The 19,328-nt window shown below is 42.2% G+C and overlaps 1 protein-coding gene across 1 annotated transcript in view; it reads right to left on the bottom strand.

Moving 5' to 3' along the window:
- The window catches only part of ephb3a (eph receptor B3a), a gene marked incomplete at both ends in the record, with an annotated part of 46,313 nt that extends 43,932 nt beyond the window's left edge, over positions 1-2,381 (bottom strand). Inside the window, one exon of the mRNA XM_083889165.1 lies at positions 2,318-2,381. Coding sequence (XP_083745291.1) covers positions 2,318-2,381 — 64 coding nt within the window. The remainder of the gene's footprint in view (positions 1-2,317) is intronic.
- Positions 2,382-19,328: the final 16,947 nt, after the last annotated feature.

The raw sequence follows: 19,328 nt of genomic DNA, 5'->3' as shown, positions 1-19,328 counted from the left end.
GGACAAGCCGAAGAACCTTATATGGTTCTACTTAGCACTTTTATTTCTAAGAGTGTAGAGAAAATCAAAGTCTATCTCAGAACGAGCTCCGCCTCAATGTCTCAAGTCTGAGCTGGAGCCTCCAATTTGAATCATTTTGACTACATTTAAAAGTAGACAGTCTTCTGAAGACGCCAATGCAAAAGTTCAGAAAAATAATAGCTAGTTGCAAAAAGAAGTTTAAAAGGAAGTCCGTGTGGGAGAATGAGCCTACTTTTCACTTGATTTACAATGTTCTCAGTGGAAAGAACATGATGTCAATTTTATAAAATATGTTCCACTTTAGAGGAAAATTAGACGATCACTGCTGCAGGTGAATTTCTGGACGCAGAATCTCACCGTTCTTCAGATTCCTCGAGGTGACATCGTGACCATTTGCTGGTCGTGCAGACGCAGAAGCCTCACAACAAACCACATTCAATCCCACTCCGGGCTGCGACGAATCATTATTCACGTTTGATATTATTCTGATGTGGAGAAAGCGGCCAAATGTAAATGAAGCTCTCTGCTCCACTATCACACGGAAACATCCTGTAGATTATTTCATAAAACGCTATCCGAGTGGTCATCCGTCTACTTTATGAGCTTTTAAAATAAGAGTACAGTAAACACGGGCTGTAAATGGAAGTCATTTAGCATAAAAGTGTCACGGCCCGCTGAGGCTTTTACTGCAGCGTGTTGGTGTGAACTGGAGATGATGATAAGTCATCGTTGGAGCTTCTTTTTTTTGTAAATAAGCAGAGTCCAGCAGCCTGCATCATGCATGTTGCCAGCGCGAGAAGACATTCAGATGCAAGCCATGTGTTGAAATCCACTGAGTAAGCAGCTAAATAACGACGTGTGAATAAGAAAAAAACAAGGCCTCACTTTTCTCCCCCCCCCCCTCCTCCCCCTCATTCTCATTTAAACTCATCCGATGATCTGCCCTTCATGTTGCTCCTCAGAGGACAAACATTAGTTAACCCCTGAGCTTTGAGTAACAGTTAGTGAGGCCGAGGGAAACGGAGGACGATGGTGTCGCCGTGAGAGCCCGGTGGGACTTGAAGGGCTGCTGCTGCCGCTGCATTGATTTACTTGCTGACAGCAGAATTGATGAGGGATCAGACTGGCCCCGGTCCAGGAGAGGCAGATTGGACAGGGAGGGAGAGGAGGAGGAGGAGGAGGAGGAGGAGGGAGGGACGGCTACAGACATGTAGCTACAGCTCAGAGAGGAGCCTCTGGGTGGGGAGCAGCAGTGGTGGATGAGGGTGGGCTTCTTTTTTTTCTCTCCCCTGGAGCAGCTCTGTCGCTCCCTCGATTGATGGAGAGAGCTTTGGGGACTGCTGCATACTTGTTAAGCCATTGACCTTTAATTCACACTTGTCGTTTTAATATATTCCACATGCGTGTCCCCCGTGGCGCCTCAGGAGCCGGGGAGTGATCCCAGACTCTGGTCCCAGACTCTGGTCTGGTTCTGTGTGCGCGTACGATCCACACAGCTCTGGTTTAAACGCTTTGTGACATGCACGATACGAGGGCGAGAGCCAGTGTATTTGTGTTTTACAGTGAAGAGTGTAGAAGAGGAGGAAGAGGAGGAGGAGGAGGAGGAGGAGGAGGATGAGGAGGAGGGGACGCCCCTCTCTGCTCCGCTCTGCTGCTGTGGATCTAACCTCCGAGGAGGATCAGTGGATCAGTGGGCATCCTCACTCGGCTTGTGGGTGTGACAACAACAGGGACAATAGCAACAGGGCAGTCCTTCAGCCGCATTGGAAGCACTGGGATGTCATCACACACACACACACACACACACACACACACTGGTACATACATGGGTTACATTTGATGCTCAGTGGATTTGCCTGTTTAACAGAGCGGCTCCTCCTCATCCTCCTCAATCTCATCATCATCATCATCATCATCATTATTATTAGTATTATTAGTATTATTTCCAGCTTTAATTAAGACACACATGAACATGAGTCTTGTTTAAGAATCTGATTTTTGTTTTTTTTTGTATATGGAGAACAGCTTCAGTCAGAGATGATCCCAGCAGGGTTTTAATCATCACATTAAATAATAGCCAGTGTGTAGTGTAGCCCACTCTCTCTCGCTCTCTCTCTCTCCACACTGGTTTCTTTGTGTTAACGCTTGAGTCACCGGGTTTTTTTATTCAAACAATAGTGTGTTTAAATGCCAGCCCATGCAGCAGCAGCAGCAGCAGCAGCCCCCCCATTGTTCACGCACAGAAAGTACAGTGGTTTAAAAAAAAATAAAAAAAAATAATTGTCAACGGACGTACCTTCTACAGCCAGCACCACGGGGACAATGAGGCTGCACATCCACAGCAAGTAATCCATTGTCATAAAACAGGCTTTTGCAACATGAAGAAAGGAGGAGGCTGGACGCGCGTCTGCTGGATGGAGACTCAAAGTGTTCCTGTGCCAGTTCTCATGTCTTCACTGATGACTGACTGAGGCTCTCACCGCCCCATTCCTCCACCACAGTCCTCCGCGCAAACCGAGGGCGTCTGGGTTCTGCCTTCACACACACACTCACTCACACACACACACACACACACACACACACACACACACACACCCACAGTCCCGTTATTCCTGCTCCAGGCGCGCGCTTTCACCGCGTCTTCTCTCAGACTTTAAACCCACAGCGAGTCCACGCAGAGAGCATGTCTGTCCTGCACAGAGGAGGTGGAGGAGGAGGTGGTAGTGGTGGTGGTGGTGGTGCAGAGTCCGGAGGAGGATCACTCAGGTCCACTTTCAACAACTCCGCGCGGCTGTTGCTCCTCCGCGAGGGACGTGCGTCGGAATGGCAAAAGTGACTGGGACAGAGACACAGAGGAGCGGAGGCTGCGTCAATACACACACACTCTGCACCGAGCTTCCGGGACAGATTTTCAAAATAATAGCCCACATTTTATTTTTATTTTTTTGATTTATGTCATTATTATTAATATTATTATTATCATCATTCTTTAATTTTGAATTTTTGAATTTTTGAATTTTGAATTTTGAATTTTTTAACAATTAATGTTTATTTATTTATTTTTATTTATTTTGTATTTATATTTATATATTACATTTTTATTTTTTTTATTTGTTGGATCCTGCAATTTATATGTTTTACTCATTCTGCTGCTACTATCCATTATTTAATTGTGTCCCTTCATTTACTCATTCATAGATAGATAGATAGATAGATAGATAGATAGATAGATAGATAGATAGATAGATAGATAGATAGATAGATAGATAGATAGATAGATAGATAGATAGATAGATAGATAGATAGATAGATAGATAGATAGATAGACAGACAGCACTGTATTGATCCCTTTGGAAGGATCCCTCGGGGAAATTCATGTTCCAGGGTACAGCAGCACAGCACCATAATTTAGAAGAAGAAGAAAACACTAAAAACGTACATCAATATGGAATGTTACAGAGAAAATCCAATAGATTTATCTGAACAAATTATATATTCATATCATTTATACAATAGAATGACTCGTCCCTCATCATCATCAGATTTTCAAAATGGGAAAACAGTGGCTGCCATAATGACCATAAATGACAAAGATTCTGTAATTTGTTGTAATTACATTCTTAATTTAGGAGGGGATTCATTCTTTTTTTTCCAAAAGAAAGGAATACAATTGTGAATAAAAATGATATGTTGTTATCTGCTATCGTTTAATAAATAAAGGCAGGGCTCTATAGTCTATGTGTAATATTGATTTAGTGAAGGAATGACCTTCTCCTGTTTTATATCTGGGACAGTGTGGTGAATCACCTTCGGAATTGTTCTGTATCTTTATGAGTGAAATGGAAGATAGAAGTTCGATTTTTTTTTTTATTATTATTATTATTATTCATTGTAAATGTTGAATGACTCCACCCCCCAGATGAATTATCAAATAGTTGGTGATTCATTTAGTAACCAGTCAAAATTAAATACTTCTTTTATGTTTACACCTCTGGCTACTTTATAATTTACCCATATGTTGTTTTTATGTTTTTAAGGAGCTGCTGGACGGTTTAATTTCCCTTCGGAGATAAATAAAGTACTATCTATCTATCTATCTATCTATCTATCTATCTATCTATCTATCTATCTATCTATCTATCTATCTATCTATCTATCTATCTATCTATCTATCTATCTATCTATCTATCTATCATATGTTATTAAAAGCATATACATTTGGCAAATATTTCATTAGTGACTGTTTGCTGCTGTCGCCAGTGAATTTACCTTTGATATCATATAATCATGCAGCCTACATCGTCACATACATCTGTATATCTATATATATACATATATATGGTAAAGAGTGATGTGAGTCACACCAGGTCAGAGGTGATGACCTCATCCTCGCGTCACCAGGTATAATTCCTGGTTCTGACATCACCAGTTAGTCTGATGAAATCTTTACCAGTCCAGAGTCAATGTTCAGTTTATTTATACAGGAACAATAAACAGTGCTTAACACATGCATTACACCACCAACTAATGTAAGGTTTATGCCAGGGCTGAGCTAAATTAACAGCATCATTTTTTATAAAGAAGCAAATTTTTTATGAAGAAGCAAATTATATTTTTAATGCTAAAAATATAAATATAATTCTTATTCATTAATCTTTATGTCTTTATGCTGTTTTACAATTTTTTTTAGTTATTTACTTAGAAAATTAAGTTTTAGTGGTTGGATGTTATGTTTATTAATTACTGAATAAATCCTAGTGAGGCGGCTCTAATTTTTGTATAAAAGGGTGAATTAAATTTATTTTTAACCAAATATAACAAAATCATTTTAATTTTAAACATGTTTAAAACACGTAAAATTTCAAAAATATATATATATACATGTGTTTTCTTGTTTTTATGCCAGGTGGACTAATATATGTATTAAAAAGAAAATGAATATGGATAGAGAAACAAAATCCAATTCATGCTTTTATTTTGAAATCACATCATCCAAAGCACCGTCTCTCTGCTGGAGGTTTGACGCAGCTCTCGCTCTCTGTGTGTGTGTGTGTGTGTGTGTGTGTGTGTGTGTGTGTGTGTGTGTGTGTGTGTGTGTGTGTGTGTGTGTGTGTGTGTGTGTGTGTGTGTGTGTGTGTGTGTGTGTGTGTGTGTGTGTGTGTGTGTGTGTGTGTGTGTGTGTGCGCGCGTGTGCGTGTGTGCGCGTGTGTTGATTGATTGACCGGTTGTCCAGCAGACTGAGCCTGCATTGTGTCCGTGCTGGCGGCGGGTCGCAGCGGCGTGGCCGCGGCTCTCACGGCCGCTGAACACCGATCTATGTGGGGGCATTAAATGGACTGTGGTCGCATTGGCGGAGGACGTCGATACGAGCTGCGATCAGAGTCCGGAGACAGCGCCTCCCTGCGGGTTAGTGAGGGACAGGGAGGAGGTTGGGAGGGAGGGAGGAAGGGAGGGAGGAAGGAGGACCCAGCTGCTGCTGAAAAACATAAACCACATTAGATATTAAATCATGTTTTTAAAAAAAAGACAGCATTTATCAATTTCATAATAAAAGGTCTTGTGGAGATAGCATCACAAATTCAGCTCTAACAGACATGTGAGGCCATGAGGCTGCAGTGTGTGTGTGTGTGTGTGTGTGTGTGTGTGTGTGTGTGTGTGTGTGTGTGTGTGTGTGTGTGTGTGTGTGTGAGATAGATACAGTTTACTACTAATCAAAGCTGTATCTTCAGTGTCTCCACAGACTGCCTGTCCTCATTAGTTCATCATGCTTTGACCTTTTGCAGTCTCTTGTCTCACAATCGTTTTGCATCAGATGCTCTCTCTCTCTCTCTCTCTCTCTCTCTCTCTCTGACACACACACACACACTCTCTCTATGTATGTGTGTGTGTGTGTGTGTGTGTGTGTGTGTGTGTGCGTGTCACAGCTCAGGGACAAGGGTCTCATTCACACTGAACACACTCTTCAGTGTGTAGGTGTGTTTTCCGCCCAGTCTGTTTTTTGTTTTTTTTTACGCACATTTACACTTTGCATGTTAAAAAACACCTGAATGGAAACACAGAAACTTCTTGAAATATCGCAAAAAAAAAAAAAACTGGAGAGAGGTGGAAAAGTTGGTGCATGGTGTGAACGAGTGCAATGGAAACAGTTTCAGCAAATCAAAGATGGAGTTCAGTGATCATGTGACTAAAACTTCTGTCAGTGACAGGTGGAAAATATTACACTTTATCATTAGATAAAAGAAAGTGCAAGCGTTTCAGGCAGATTCTCTCTTTTTTGTTGTTGATATACATAACAAAATAAACTCCCCACTCACCCACTTGAGTGATCTTGTGTCTGTTCCTCTTCTGGACAGAGATCCCTCAGATGTTCCTTGAATCTGTGTGGTTTGTGTGGGTCACAGACAGCTCCAGGTGTTAATCCACTGTCACCGCTGGCACCACAGGTGCCTTCACTCCTCCTTCACATCTTCTCCAGCTCCTTCTTTCTCTCTCAGGTCTTGGTTTCCTTCAAGCTTCTCGTGTTCCTTCTTCTTGATGTTGCATCCAGGACACATGGATGAGGCTGGATGTTAGAGGTCTGAACGTGGCCTGTTGTGGGCACGTTAAACTGTTTACAAGGTCATTATGGGGACAAAAAGCAAGCATGTAATATGTAAAAGAAATGTGAATGACTATATTTTAAGGTGAAGACATATTTTAAGGTTAAATTAAGGTTAGGGTCAGGATTAGGCCAGTAGCAATTATGGTTAAATCTAGAGTAAGTCTCCAGGAAATGAATGTAAGTCAATGCAATGTCCCCTGGAGTCCTGAAAACCTCACGTGTGTGTATACGTGTATAATATGACCAATTGTCAAACAAACCTATCTTTGTGGGGACATTTTGGCTGATCCGTACGACTTTAACAGGCTTTTTGAGGATTAAGTATTGGTTTTAGGGTTAGGCTTAAGCATTTAGCTGTGATTGTTAGGGTTAAGGTAAGGGGATTAGGGAATGCATTGTGTCTGAGTGTCCGCACAAAGAATGCAAAACCAGTGTGTGTGTGTGTGTGTGTGTGTGTGTGTGTGTGTGTGTGTGTGTGTGTGTGTGTGTGTGTGTGTGTGTGTGTGTGTGTGTGTGGCCCTACCTCCACTACTCACCCCCAACCCCCCTCCAGGATAGAAACACACACACACAATTATTTCCCCCCAAAAGGCCCACTGTGCCACAACCTTCCCTCCTCTCAGAAGTCTGCACACACACACACACACACATCCAAGCATCTCCCCCACCCTCAAAGTTTCTTTTGTCCCACAGGCTTTTTGTGCACTAATTAACTACAGTTCAGTTCCCAGCAGGCTCGGGTCAACCTCCACGACTGAAACCACCGGTGGGCACCACTCCTGCAACCTGCAAGCAAAAGGAAAAACAGGGACAGGCACCGTGTCGTCATTATCAACACAACGTGTCTGACAGTGCAGGACTCTGCTGCTGCTGCTGCTGCTGCTGCTGCTGCTGCGAGGCGTTTATTTGTAACACATCCCTAACAGCTCACTTGTTTGTGTGTTCCTGAGGAACTCCTCGGAGACTGAGAGCGTTCGTTTGAGGAAAAAAACGACTTCCAAGTGAATTCTCTAGCTGACACACACACGTCCACAGTGACGTATGAATTCATTCATTTACTTTGATTTTCGGGGGAAGCTGAAAAAGCTCCCAGAGAGCACAAATGGGTTTTCCCCACAGAGTCGATACACTGGCACATCTCCCTGAAATCAGATATATAAATACTAATAAATATGAAGCTGGAAGAATCGTTTCGTCCTTGGGCCATAACCTTCATACCAAGAAGAATATGTTGTTGCTTTTTGAGTTGAAGCTGCTCACAGAGTGACTGCCATGTTCAGACCTCATCTCTCCTCTCAAATCTACATTTGACGGATGAGGAGAAATCAGCTGAAAGAAGCCCCTGCAGTGATTCCACCGAGTTCATGTGCGCCGCAGGTGTTGTTGTTGTTGTTGTTGTTGTTGTTGTTTCCAGTGCAGCTCTTGGTGAAGAGCCAGTCAAAATCCCACGATTGACAGACGTTGACCGTGCAAGAGTAAGAGTTGTGGGATTTGTTTGTGCTTCGGCTGTTGTGGCGACAGGTTAGAATAAAGGGATCGCTGCTCTGGAGAGTCTTCCAGTCCTGCTGAGAAATCAGCTCCTGGACTCTGGGGCAGGGGAGTCGGGGGGGGATACATATTTTACAGAGTATGGAGAGGAGACATGAAGAGTCGAGGATGAGGTGGAGGGAATGAGAAATAGCTCAGTGGGACAGCAGTGTTCAGCTGACAGGAGGGGATGACAGGACATTTCTCCACAGAGAACCAGACTGTCTGCTGCGACCGATGGAAGAGTTATGGAGTCTGACAAACATGCATGTGCACACACAAAACCTGGACTCTTCTCTAGTCTATTTGACGTGAACGTTCCAGGTCTTTACTCAAAACAAACAGAACATCTTTAATTTAGGTTAGTAAAAATCCACCATTAGCTATTAGATCAATTCAACATGCATTAATGCTTAAAGGCGCCATATGTAAGAATGTGTAAGAAAAACGGTTACTACACTCAAATTCAAAATACAGAATCTTTTAGGTTGCGTTTTCTCCGCCATTGTAGCTCAGACGTAACTGGCAACCCGTGGTTGCTCGGCAGCGGAGACTCTACTGACTGCAATCATTGGTAGACGGTGGTAGGTGGCGCCACATGCCAAAACATGATTTAAAAACATAATGCACCTTTAAAGGTGCATTATGTAATAAATCTAAAGCAACTGGTCATAAAATCCTCCTAATATGTCACAGAGACTCAGGAATAATGTTCATATAACAAACTGAACTCACCAACAACAACAGTACAGACAAAATATTTGCATTAAAAAAAATATTTTGCAGACTGCAAATCATGTTTATGTTTTGAAATCATGTTTTGGCATGTGGCGCCACCTACCGCCGTCTACCAATCATTGCAGTCAGTAGTGTCTCAGCTGCCGAGCAACCACGGGTTGCCAGTTACGTCAGAAAACGAAACCTAAAAGAACCTCTGTATTTTGAATTTGAATGTAGTAACCGTTTTTGGCCACATTCTTACGTATGGCACCTTTAACTAATGCTAGTTGTGTGTACTTATTATAAAGTGTCACACACATGTGAGGTACTTCCACACACATCGTGTATATTCACTTCCTGCCAATCAACGCTCCTGAATGTTATGCATTGGACCTTTCTTCTTCTGACACTCCGTTCTCACTCGTCAAAAATCTATTTAAATCCAGATTTAAGTGGGCTTTTGACCGGTGGGAATATGTTTAATTAGTATTCACTCCTGGGTCACTCAGGTTTTCTGTCGGCTTTGCCCAGCGATTGGCGTTAAAACCAGGGTGAAGAGGCTAATTTCTTGTTCGCCTGCTTCATTTTGGCAGTGATGGAAATTCTGCATAACGCCATTTTTTTTGTGGGGGTGGGAGGGGGGGGGATCTGCTCTCAGCTCTCATATCAATCGAATTCAATGAGTGATGAATTAAAAGTGGAGTAAAAAGACTCACTTTTTTTGTCGACTATTCTTGTTTTACGGCACATTTGTGACGCCATGATTCAAGCACAGGTGATGCAGATGTTGTTGTTGTTTTCCTGCGTTTACCCAGGTTCAGATATCCCAGGGATACCCACTCATTGAGTCGTCCTCAATCATCTATAGCAGGGGTGTTAAAAGTATGGCCTGCGGGCCAGAACCGGCCCACCAGAGGGTTAAACACGGCCTGCAGGAAATAAATTTGGGACATACTTTATTTTTCAGTTACAGTTAGTGAGTGAGGGAGTTCATATGTTTTGAAATAAATAAAAAAAGATACACTACTGTTCAAAAGTTTGGGGTCACCTATACAAATTTCGTTGTGTTTTCCATTAAAACTCACATTTTTATTCATCAAAAGAGTTGCAAAATGAATAGAAAATATAGTCACTACATTGAAAATATTAGAAATACTCTTTTCATTTAATGTTATATTAATTGAAAAAAAGTGTTTTTCCTTCAAAAATAAGGACATTTCTAAGTGACCCCAAACTTTTGAACGGCAGTGTACGTCATAGAATGTAAAACAAAGGGAAACATTACTTGTTGTTTATAGGTTATTATGGTATTATTTTACTGATCCGGCCAACTTGAGGTGAAGTTGCGCTGCACGTGGCCCCTGAACTAAAATGAGTTTGACACTCCTGCATCTACAGAGTGGAATTTAAAGGGCATTTCAGGATTTTCAGGACATTCACTTATTCCTTAGAGCTGGATGAGACGACGGATGAGAGAACTTTGTAATCCAAAGCTGCTGTCAGCAGCCGGTCAGCTTCGCAGCAGCTGTGTCAGTGAATTCAGGTGCAGACAGAAGGATTTGGTTTCATTCGGACAGACTCGGACAAGCTGTGTCCGCTTCTCTGCGTCCATGCTAAGACGCTCTGCGACCTGCTCGAGTCAACGTGATACTTTCAGTCGAATCACCAGTGACAGTTTCATCATAGCAACAAGACAACGTCAGCCCCATAAGACACAGTAAGTTCACCGTCTACTGTCTGTGTGTGTGCGAATATGAGTAAGTACTTCTTGGCTTCATGCTGTAATAATCTGCCAAACTATGAAAACAGTCTACTGGCTGCAGCTTCATATTTACTGTACAGACAGCACAACGCTATTAATCATCTTAACTCAGACGTGAACGCGAGCATTTGCCAAAATGTATAATTACAACAGTTAAAGTGTCTGCATGTCAGGCTGGAAATATACGATGAGGAATTCACCATTTTTAAAAAAAAATATAGATACATTTATTTATCTATCATATGTTTTCTTTGGGGACGCTCATGCAAGAAATCCACAAAGTGACATGTCAACAAACAGCGGGGGAGACAAAGTTAATGGGAACAACAATGATGGATAATGAAGGGAAAATAATCAGGAGACCCCCCCCCCCCCCTCAGGAGAGTTTGTTTTTGAAACATTATTCTGCCTCTGTCACTCTGAGCTGGTAATAAGGCCAAAATGAAGACGCTCACGAGTCAGCACATGACATGGTGCAGGAGTGACGTTTGGCTGCAATGATAGGAGATGTAATGATACATGATTGTGTTTGGCAGAGGTGGAAAGTAACGAAATACATTTACTCAAGTTACTGTATTGAATACTTTTTTTTTGTGTATTTTAAATTTTTTAAAGCGGACCTAGACCGGAAGTTCCAATTAACAGCGAGATCTCGAAAAAAACCTAGTCCGGTTACGTACACAGCAGTTCTCCTGAACAGCAGAAAAGAAGGATTTCTATCGGCTCGTTTACAGCAACTAGGAGGTTTTTGACCATAAACACAAGTTAATGTATGTAAGTAGATGTAGATATATGTGCAACAGGACCACACTATGTGAGCTTTAAGTACAATTTAAAATCAGGATTTTGTATTTTACTTGAGTACGTATTGACTCAAGTATTGTACTTAGTTACTTTACATATCTTGTCCGTTACTGAGTAAAAATAAAAATTCAGCATAATGAAGATCTACAGGGGGAAAATATACACCAGAACCAGACGAATGATGATGTGATTAACACCAGCACTGGGTCGTGAACATAGAGGACGTGCGCCAAAAGTGATGTAATATCCTGTGTCTCGCGTGGGCGTGAGCTCCAAAATAGTTTTGGATTTCTGAGCCCTTGTCATATTTCTACTTCCCTCACACCCCACGCAGAGTAACTAAATAACTTTTACTTAAAGTACATTTTCAGATGACTACTTTTACTTCTACTTGAGTAATATTTCATCAAAGTATTGGTACTTTTACTTGAGTACAATATTTTAGTACTTTTTCACCTCTGGTGTTCGGGCAGAAAGGCGGCTTTATCAGACAGCTGACAGCGATCTGGCCTCTCTGCACTGCCGACTGATTCAACGTGAAACGGTGCCGCGTTCAAGGACCTCCTCCTGCTTTTTCTTGGTGACACCACCACCACCACCACCACCACCGCCACTCCTGAGCTGAATGAAGATGTCACCCTGCAGCTCCAGATTGCTGGGGTGTCGAGGTGGAGAGCTCCTCCACCTCGACATTAAGCCGCGCGTCCTCTGACTCTGCAGACTTCACAGGTTCATCAGCGGAGAGCTGTCACTTGTGTCACTTTTGCATAATGGTGCATTGGCAGAGCCAGAGACTTCAGGTAATAATATAAAAGCCCGGGGAAAAAAAAAATGGGTGAAAGCCTGCACGTGAAATAATGAGTGTTTATCCGGAGAGTGAGGCAACATACAGCAAAAGCTAATTAAGAGCAATTCCATTTTAGTGGGCACAGACAGTTTTTCAGCAGAAGTCTTTTTTCCTTTCAGAATTATTCACAGGAGGCGTTATTGATGATTCGCCACATTCGGCAATTTTCCCACCATTCTCCTCCTCCATTATTCATCCACCTCTACTTTTTTAATCTCCTGTGAGCTGACTCAGAACTCCACTCCCATTTTCGAACTGTACCTCCTGTATGCTCGTGTCTGTAGCACTGATTAAACAGACCCCAGTGGGCTGAGGGGGATTACATTGGGGTCTTTTTGAAATGGCATTTTCTACAGTGTTTTTTTCCCTATTACTGAGGATACTATTAGAATTTAGATAAACTGGGTCTGGGTAGGTTTGTGTTGTTTTCTGGGTTCACATGGGGGATGCATTTGCTGCAGTTTAACAATCACCGGCTTTGGCACGTCTGCTTAATTTCTGTGTTCGCGTCCCTCACCAGTTTAGAGCAGCAGCCAAGTGGACTCCCACAGGAACGATGGAGGCAGAGAGTGAGCGGCAACAATTGTTTTTCATCAGCCCGAGATGGAGCAGGGACACAATCAAAGAGGACTGAGACAGATAACATAAAGAGGACAGAGAGTTACAGACGCCGTTTCCCTGCCTCTCCTTCTGTCTCGCGGACATATTTTGTGGTCTTCACTAATAGCCGACTGTCACTGAACACACTTTGCAGTCACAGCAGGTCAGACCAGAGCAGGCTAGTGTCACTGGGGTTGTGTCAGGTCACTGTTGACTGTAGCATAAACACTACCGTTCAAAAGTTTGGGTTTTTTTTCCCTACATCTATTATCATTCATTAATGCGCTCAGTACAAGACAAACCCTGACAGAGTCGTTTCTGTGCTTTCACTCCTCAAAAGTCCAGCTGAGTGGCATCTGCTGCACTCTGCAGCTGCTTTCTCACTTCCTCACTCAGGTGAAAGTAATTGTCCTCAGATGTTTGTTTTTTTGCCTCGTTCAATTCTCTTTCACAGGAAGGAGAAGGAAAAAAAAGAAAAAAAAGTGTCAGATGCTCCGGAGAGTCCCAGCTTGGTTTGACACTCATTCCAGCCAAACATCCTCAATTCAGCAGAGTATTTCTTCGCCATAAACAACCTGCAAAAGCGATGCGAGTCAGGCAGCAATATGCTCCACTTCAGGCTCTACTCGAGCAAAGACTGTGTGCACGCCTCGAAAGTCCTCACATTCAAACACTATTGTTACATTTGTTATGATATACGCAAAAGACTTTGGTGACCACTAGCTTTGTTTTAGCAAAGTTATAAAGTTATACTTTCATCTGCGAGTGGCCTTGCTGATGCAAAACTGTGATCAAAATTGTGCGACCTTTGGCATTTTGAATGGAGTGATGTGAGTGAAAGTCATATAATTAGTTTTTTGTTTTTTTTACAGAAGCCATTTTTGATATGAAGTATTATTAAATAGAGTCCTACTATTGTTCAAGTGTAAGGGGACGTCACACCAAGCAAACATATATGTTTTCTGATAAATAGACATAGAAGTAACTTTATATGGTCATTATAGCATTACTAAAACAACCAAGGCTATTGCACAGTGCTGTATTATATCGTCATAGAGACATACATATAACTAGAAAAGCACTCGGAGAGCACAGACCTCCACCAAGGCAGCTCAGTGCCTACAAAATACACCCTGCAGGCACACCTGTGTCAGACAGCGAGTGTAAGCGTCTACGGATCACGGCCAAAATGTAATCACTTGTTCCTGGTCCTTTTGTGGGCATTTCCTGAAAATGTCATCCAAATCCGTCTGTGACTTTTCGAGTTATGTTGCAAACTAACAGACAAACAGACAGACAAACAAACGCCGGTGAAAACATATACCTCTTGGCGGAGATCAATAACAAGTTAAAACAGGGGTAAACAGATCTGGTTGAAGCAGAAGTTTCAAGTTTCAGGCGTTCCTCAATGCAGATATATCAGATATATTGATCAATAACAAAAGCCTCTTTGATCACAACTGCACTGCAGACTGTTCTTGGAGAACATTTGTGACTAATGGATGAGACACAGTGAAAAAAGTGATGATATTAGGTAATCCAGGTCTTTTGTTTCAGGAAGGAAGGACACACAGCTGCGAGGTTTAACATATAACATGTAAAGTTAAAAACATTTATAGCTGCAGTGGAAAAGGTTAGATTGTATGTTCAACCGATTTTTTATTGTATTCATTTAGAAAACGCTTAAATTCATCCTTGAACAGCTGACATGTTAGTGTGAAATAATCAGCTGTTGAGTTTTAATTCTACAGTTGTGTTTTATAATAGTGTTTACATTCGAGGGGCAACGGTAGCTCAGTGGTGATGCACCTCCACGTTGCTCCTGACAGCAGAATAAGCAAATAAAAACCATTTGCTTGTTGTAGCCTTAGAATTAGTCTCTTGGATGTATTTTAGACGAGGATCTTGCTTTTTACAGAGGCTGCCATCTTGTGCCGCCATGTTTCCACGAGCAGCACGAACGGACAAACCGGCAGAATTCTGATGCAGAATCTTATTAAGCAAATGACAAAGAGCAACATCCTCTCTGGTATGCAAAGGCCACCGTAAGTCGTGTTTCCACCAAGTGGAACAGTTCGGTACGGTCCGTATTTTTTTGCGTATCCGTATAATACCAAAATCACCGCTCGTGCCCCAAACGTTTAATTTTTGGCACCCTCCCCTTGGGGTACCAAAGTAAAATAGTACAGTAGTCAACAGTCAGCTGATCGGGGGCAACAGAAAAACGTTGCTCCCTTGTGGTCACTGTTTCTTCAAAGCCCACAGAGCTGCTGGATTGCCTCCTTTGTTGTCTGCTGTGTCACGTTTCATGTTGCTCCCGACAGCAGTGTGTGAATGGGTGTGAAAAATGCATGATAGAAAAATGTGCTGTATGAATGAGTGGGTGAATGGCTACACACTGTGGTGTAAGTGTGTGTGTGAGTGGTCATCAAGACTAGAAAAGTGCTGTATAAATACAGAGCATTTACGATTAGTATAATCTCATGAATAAATAAACACACACTACAATTCATTTCAAGAACGTATCATCATATTCTAAGGCGACAAAAACACAGCACTTGTTAATTGTCAGGCGATAACAAAATGAACAGGAGTGTGTTTTTAAATGGTTGCATTCGCTCTCTGCTGCTACGTCTCTGCTAAATAAAGAGGATATTGATAAATGAGGCCCATTGTCTGAAGTGGAGGACCTGAGTAAATTGCTGTTTTGCAGTGGAAATGAATCTTACACTGGCTGCGAGGGAAACGACAAAAGGAAAACAACTGATCACAGTTCAATGATACCTATAAGTTTATGCGGCTAATAATAATGTCTTTCCTCGCGGGGCTTTAAAATAGTCAATAAACGCGTCACATGAGACTTTGTGTTACTTCGTCACAAACAAACACACAAACCAAAGGAGTTTAGGAGGAGTTTATCAACGAGTTCAAGTCTGGCCGAAACCTTTTTCAGGTCAGGGTGATGTCATGTGACCAGTGTGTGTGTGTGTGTGTGTGTGTGTGTGTGTGTGTGAGAGGACCAAACCCTGGACCCAATGAGGCAGAACCGCATGTTTGGTTAAGTTTAGGCCAAAGATTGGAATTTTGATTATGGTTAAGGTTATTGATGAGCATTAACTGTGTGTGTGTGTGTGTGTGTGTGTGTGTGTGTGTGTGTGTGTGTGTGTGTGTGTGTGTGTGTGTGTGTGTGTGTGTGTGTGTGTGTGTGTGTGTGTGTGTGTGTGTGTGTGTGTGTGTGTGTGTGTGTGAGCAGGACCAAACCTCAGCGACGATTTCAGGCTCCAACCACTCGCACGTCTCAGAAAGTCTTATTTAAAGGTAGTGATGATGATGATGAGGATGATGAGCACTTGTGACTGCTCTGCTCTCTCTGAACCGTGCCCTTCGTCCTCGTTCCTGCAGTGGTTTGGTGACACACACACACACACACACACACACACACACACACACACACACACACACACACACACACACACACACACACACATACAGTGAGCAGACTGGTAATTACACAAAGTTAAAATTTGGTCTGGCGTGATGATGACACAGGAAATGTTCCATCATGATGTAACCTGCTGTACACTCTTCAATCAGGACGCACTGTCAGTTCAGTGACGATCCTTCACGCACAGAACATGAGCTCCTTCTACTGGCTGAATGGTGAAGTGCATCAATAAATAAAGCTGAGAAGCCTTTAAGTTAATTTTTTCATGATGTTAGTGATGAAAAGACAAATAACATTAAGCATCAGCACTTAGTGAAGTTAAATCATTAAAGGTGTTCCATGTTACTATAATAAGCACCAATTCATTCAACTTAATGGGATTACAGGAGCTTTTAGGCTGTCAGATTTATTATATTCACAGAATACATACACAGGAAACCTTTCTCTTTAATAAAAGACACACAAAAAAAGATTTACCGGCTAATCGTTAGATAAAGTAATTGGATAAGCAGCTAATCACGCTACACAAGATCAAATATATTGCAATAAATGAAGCCCTGTGTAAGTTTGTGCAAGACAGTCAGACGTAGTCGTACCCTTGAGCTGAAACTATCAGTCACGTTCCAGTCACAGCCGCTCCCACTGCAACAGCCATTTAAATAAAACTCCTTCCTCACTCGTTTCTTGCTACGCCAATGCTGCCTCACACTGCTGCCACTGGCAAGATTGAGATTGAGGTCTAAACAAGGCTCAAAACTGGAACAAGTCCTGCTTCTCTGTTTTTGGCTAAGTTTCTAAAGAGCGTGGCCACCGTACAGCTGAGTCTGGCTGTGTTTCCATTATGTTTCAATGACTGGTTTAATTATGACACTCAGAGAAAAGCATCTGTTTGGTTTGTGGCCGCGTGGATCCGTGTTCACCTCATAGAGAGAGAGAGAGGAGCAAAAGTGGTGAGCGAGTTAAAATGTGGGAATCTGTTCCTCTCCTTATATGAAGTCAGCCACAGGCTCAAAAAAAAGAAGCCTTCAGGGTTTTGTTCTTGAGAAGTGTTCTCGTAAAACTAAGCCGTCATAAATTGCAGTGATGGCTGCAGTGTGACTGAGCCCAGTCTAGTGATTTTGTATTTCCACTAAATACTCACTCAGTTTAAAGCACACATTTGTCCTGACAGGTCACTGTGACAACACAGTGTTCTACATCACTGCATCATCCTCCTTCACACGGATGTCCACTTGACTCGGCTCTGCTCGGTTTGTATAAATCTGTTAAAAAAAATAAAAAAAAGAAGAGGTTTCATTTCTCCATTATTTCCCACAGAATAATGATTTGCATCTTGTTTACCATACTGCTGTGAGAGCAGTATTTCTTTTTTTCTGCTGGATTTCCCACCCTTACATACCTATCCCAGCCCGTGTGGGGAAAGTATCATTGGCGCCCACGCTCTTCTGTAAACTGTGGTTGAAACTAAACATAGCCTGCGTCCAAGTTTGGAGAAACACTTTAGGACTCTCTGTAAACTCTAAATGACACGAGTAGGAATGGGACGTACCACGAGTATCCCCGGATATCAGTCCATTTGTGCTGAGTCATTTCAAAGACATAATTCTCCGACTGTGGAACAAATATTGTTCTCCCATATAAAGAAGAAATAAACAGCCCAAACATGACTCTGCAAAAATGGTTTGATGATTTCTTATTTACATTAGTGCTGCGCAAAAGGCATGACACATTTCCATGATGACTCACCGGAAAAAGACGCGAACGTCATGTTTATGTGCCGCGACACCGGAGTCCAGGCACCGTTTACCAGTTAGCTCTGTTAGCTGCATTAGCTCCTTTTAGCGCCGGTTAGCACGCCTACAGTGGAACTGGAGCGGTCTGTTTGTTAAAGCTCACACAGAGTGGTCCTGTTGCACATATATGTTAGTTATGGAGGTCTACTTACATACATTAACTTGTTTTTATGGTCAAAAACCTCCTAGTTGCTGTAAACGAGCCGATAGAAATCCCGTCTTTTCTGACGCTGTGCTGAGCCGCGATATTTCAGACATAAATCTCACCCCCAGAAGGACAGAGTGTGTTGTGATTGGCCAGCCAGTGTAGAGCCTTCCCAACTGTCTTGTGATTGGCCAATACCCGGAAGTGACATATTCAGCACACCCGCTCTCTGGATTTTTACAGTACAGATATATAGGACATACGATATCTGAGACATTGATTTCGTCCAGGAGCTGATACCCTAACCAATGCTACGCTCTGTTTGCAACATATCTTCAAAATATCTATTGTTTATTTATATATATACAGTTGTATATTATTTAATTTATACGGTGCCTGTTGTCTCTTGTACATTTTGCACTGATGTGAGGGTTTCTACCACAATTTCGTATTTTTGCAATGACAATTAAAGACATTCTATTCTATTCTATTCTATTCATATACTCACCATCCACTTTATTAGGTACACCTATCTAATCAGCCAATCACATGGCAGTAAATCGATTAATTTAGACACGCAGACAAGGTCAAGACGGCCTGCTAAATTTCAAATTTGGCATCAGCATGAGGAAGAACTGTGACTTTAAAGTGACTTTGAACGCAGCATTTCTCTTGGCTCCAGACGGGCTGATCTGAATGTTAGAAAATAAAAAAATCCCAGTAGATTTTTTTTTTTTTTTACACACAACCATCTTTATGGTTCACAGAGAAAAAGAGGCCTTGTTGACGCCAGAGGTCAGAGGGGAGGAATGACCGATGTGATTCAAAATGATTGAGAGGCAACAGTAACTCAAATGCCCACCGGTTAGAACCAAGGTACGTTGAAGAAAATCTCTGGATATACTATCTGTCAAACCTTGAAGCAGATGGACTACAGGACCGCGCTGTGAGCCACTCGCACTTTATTATTATGGTCTGAGTAATTTATAAAGAGGCAGGTGTGTGTGTGTCTGTGTGTATACACACCACACAGTACTATGAAGCTCATCAGGAAGCCTCCCTG

The sequence above is a fragment of the Microchirus variegatus genome, assembly GCF_963457635.1.
Source record: "Microchirus variegatus genome assembly, chromosome: 5".
NCBI lineage: Eukaryota > Metazoa > Chordata > Actinopteri > Pleuronectiformes > Soleidae > Microchirus > Microchirus variegatus.
This window is presented reverse-complemented; position numbering and strand designations above follow the sequence as displayed.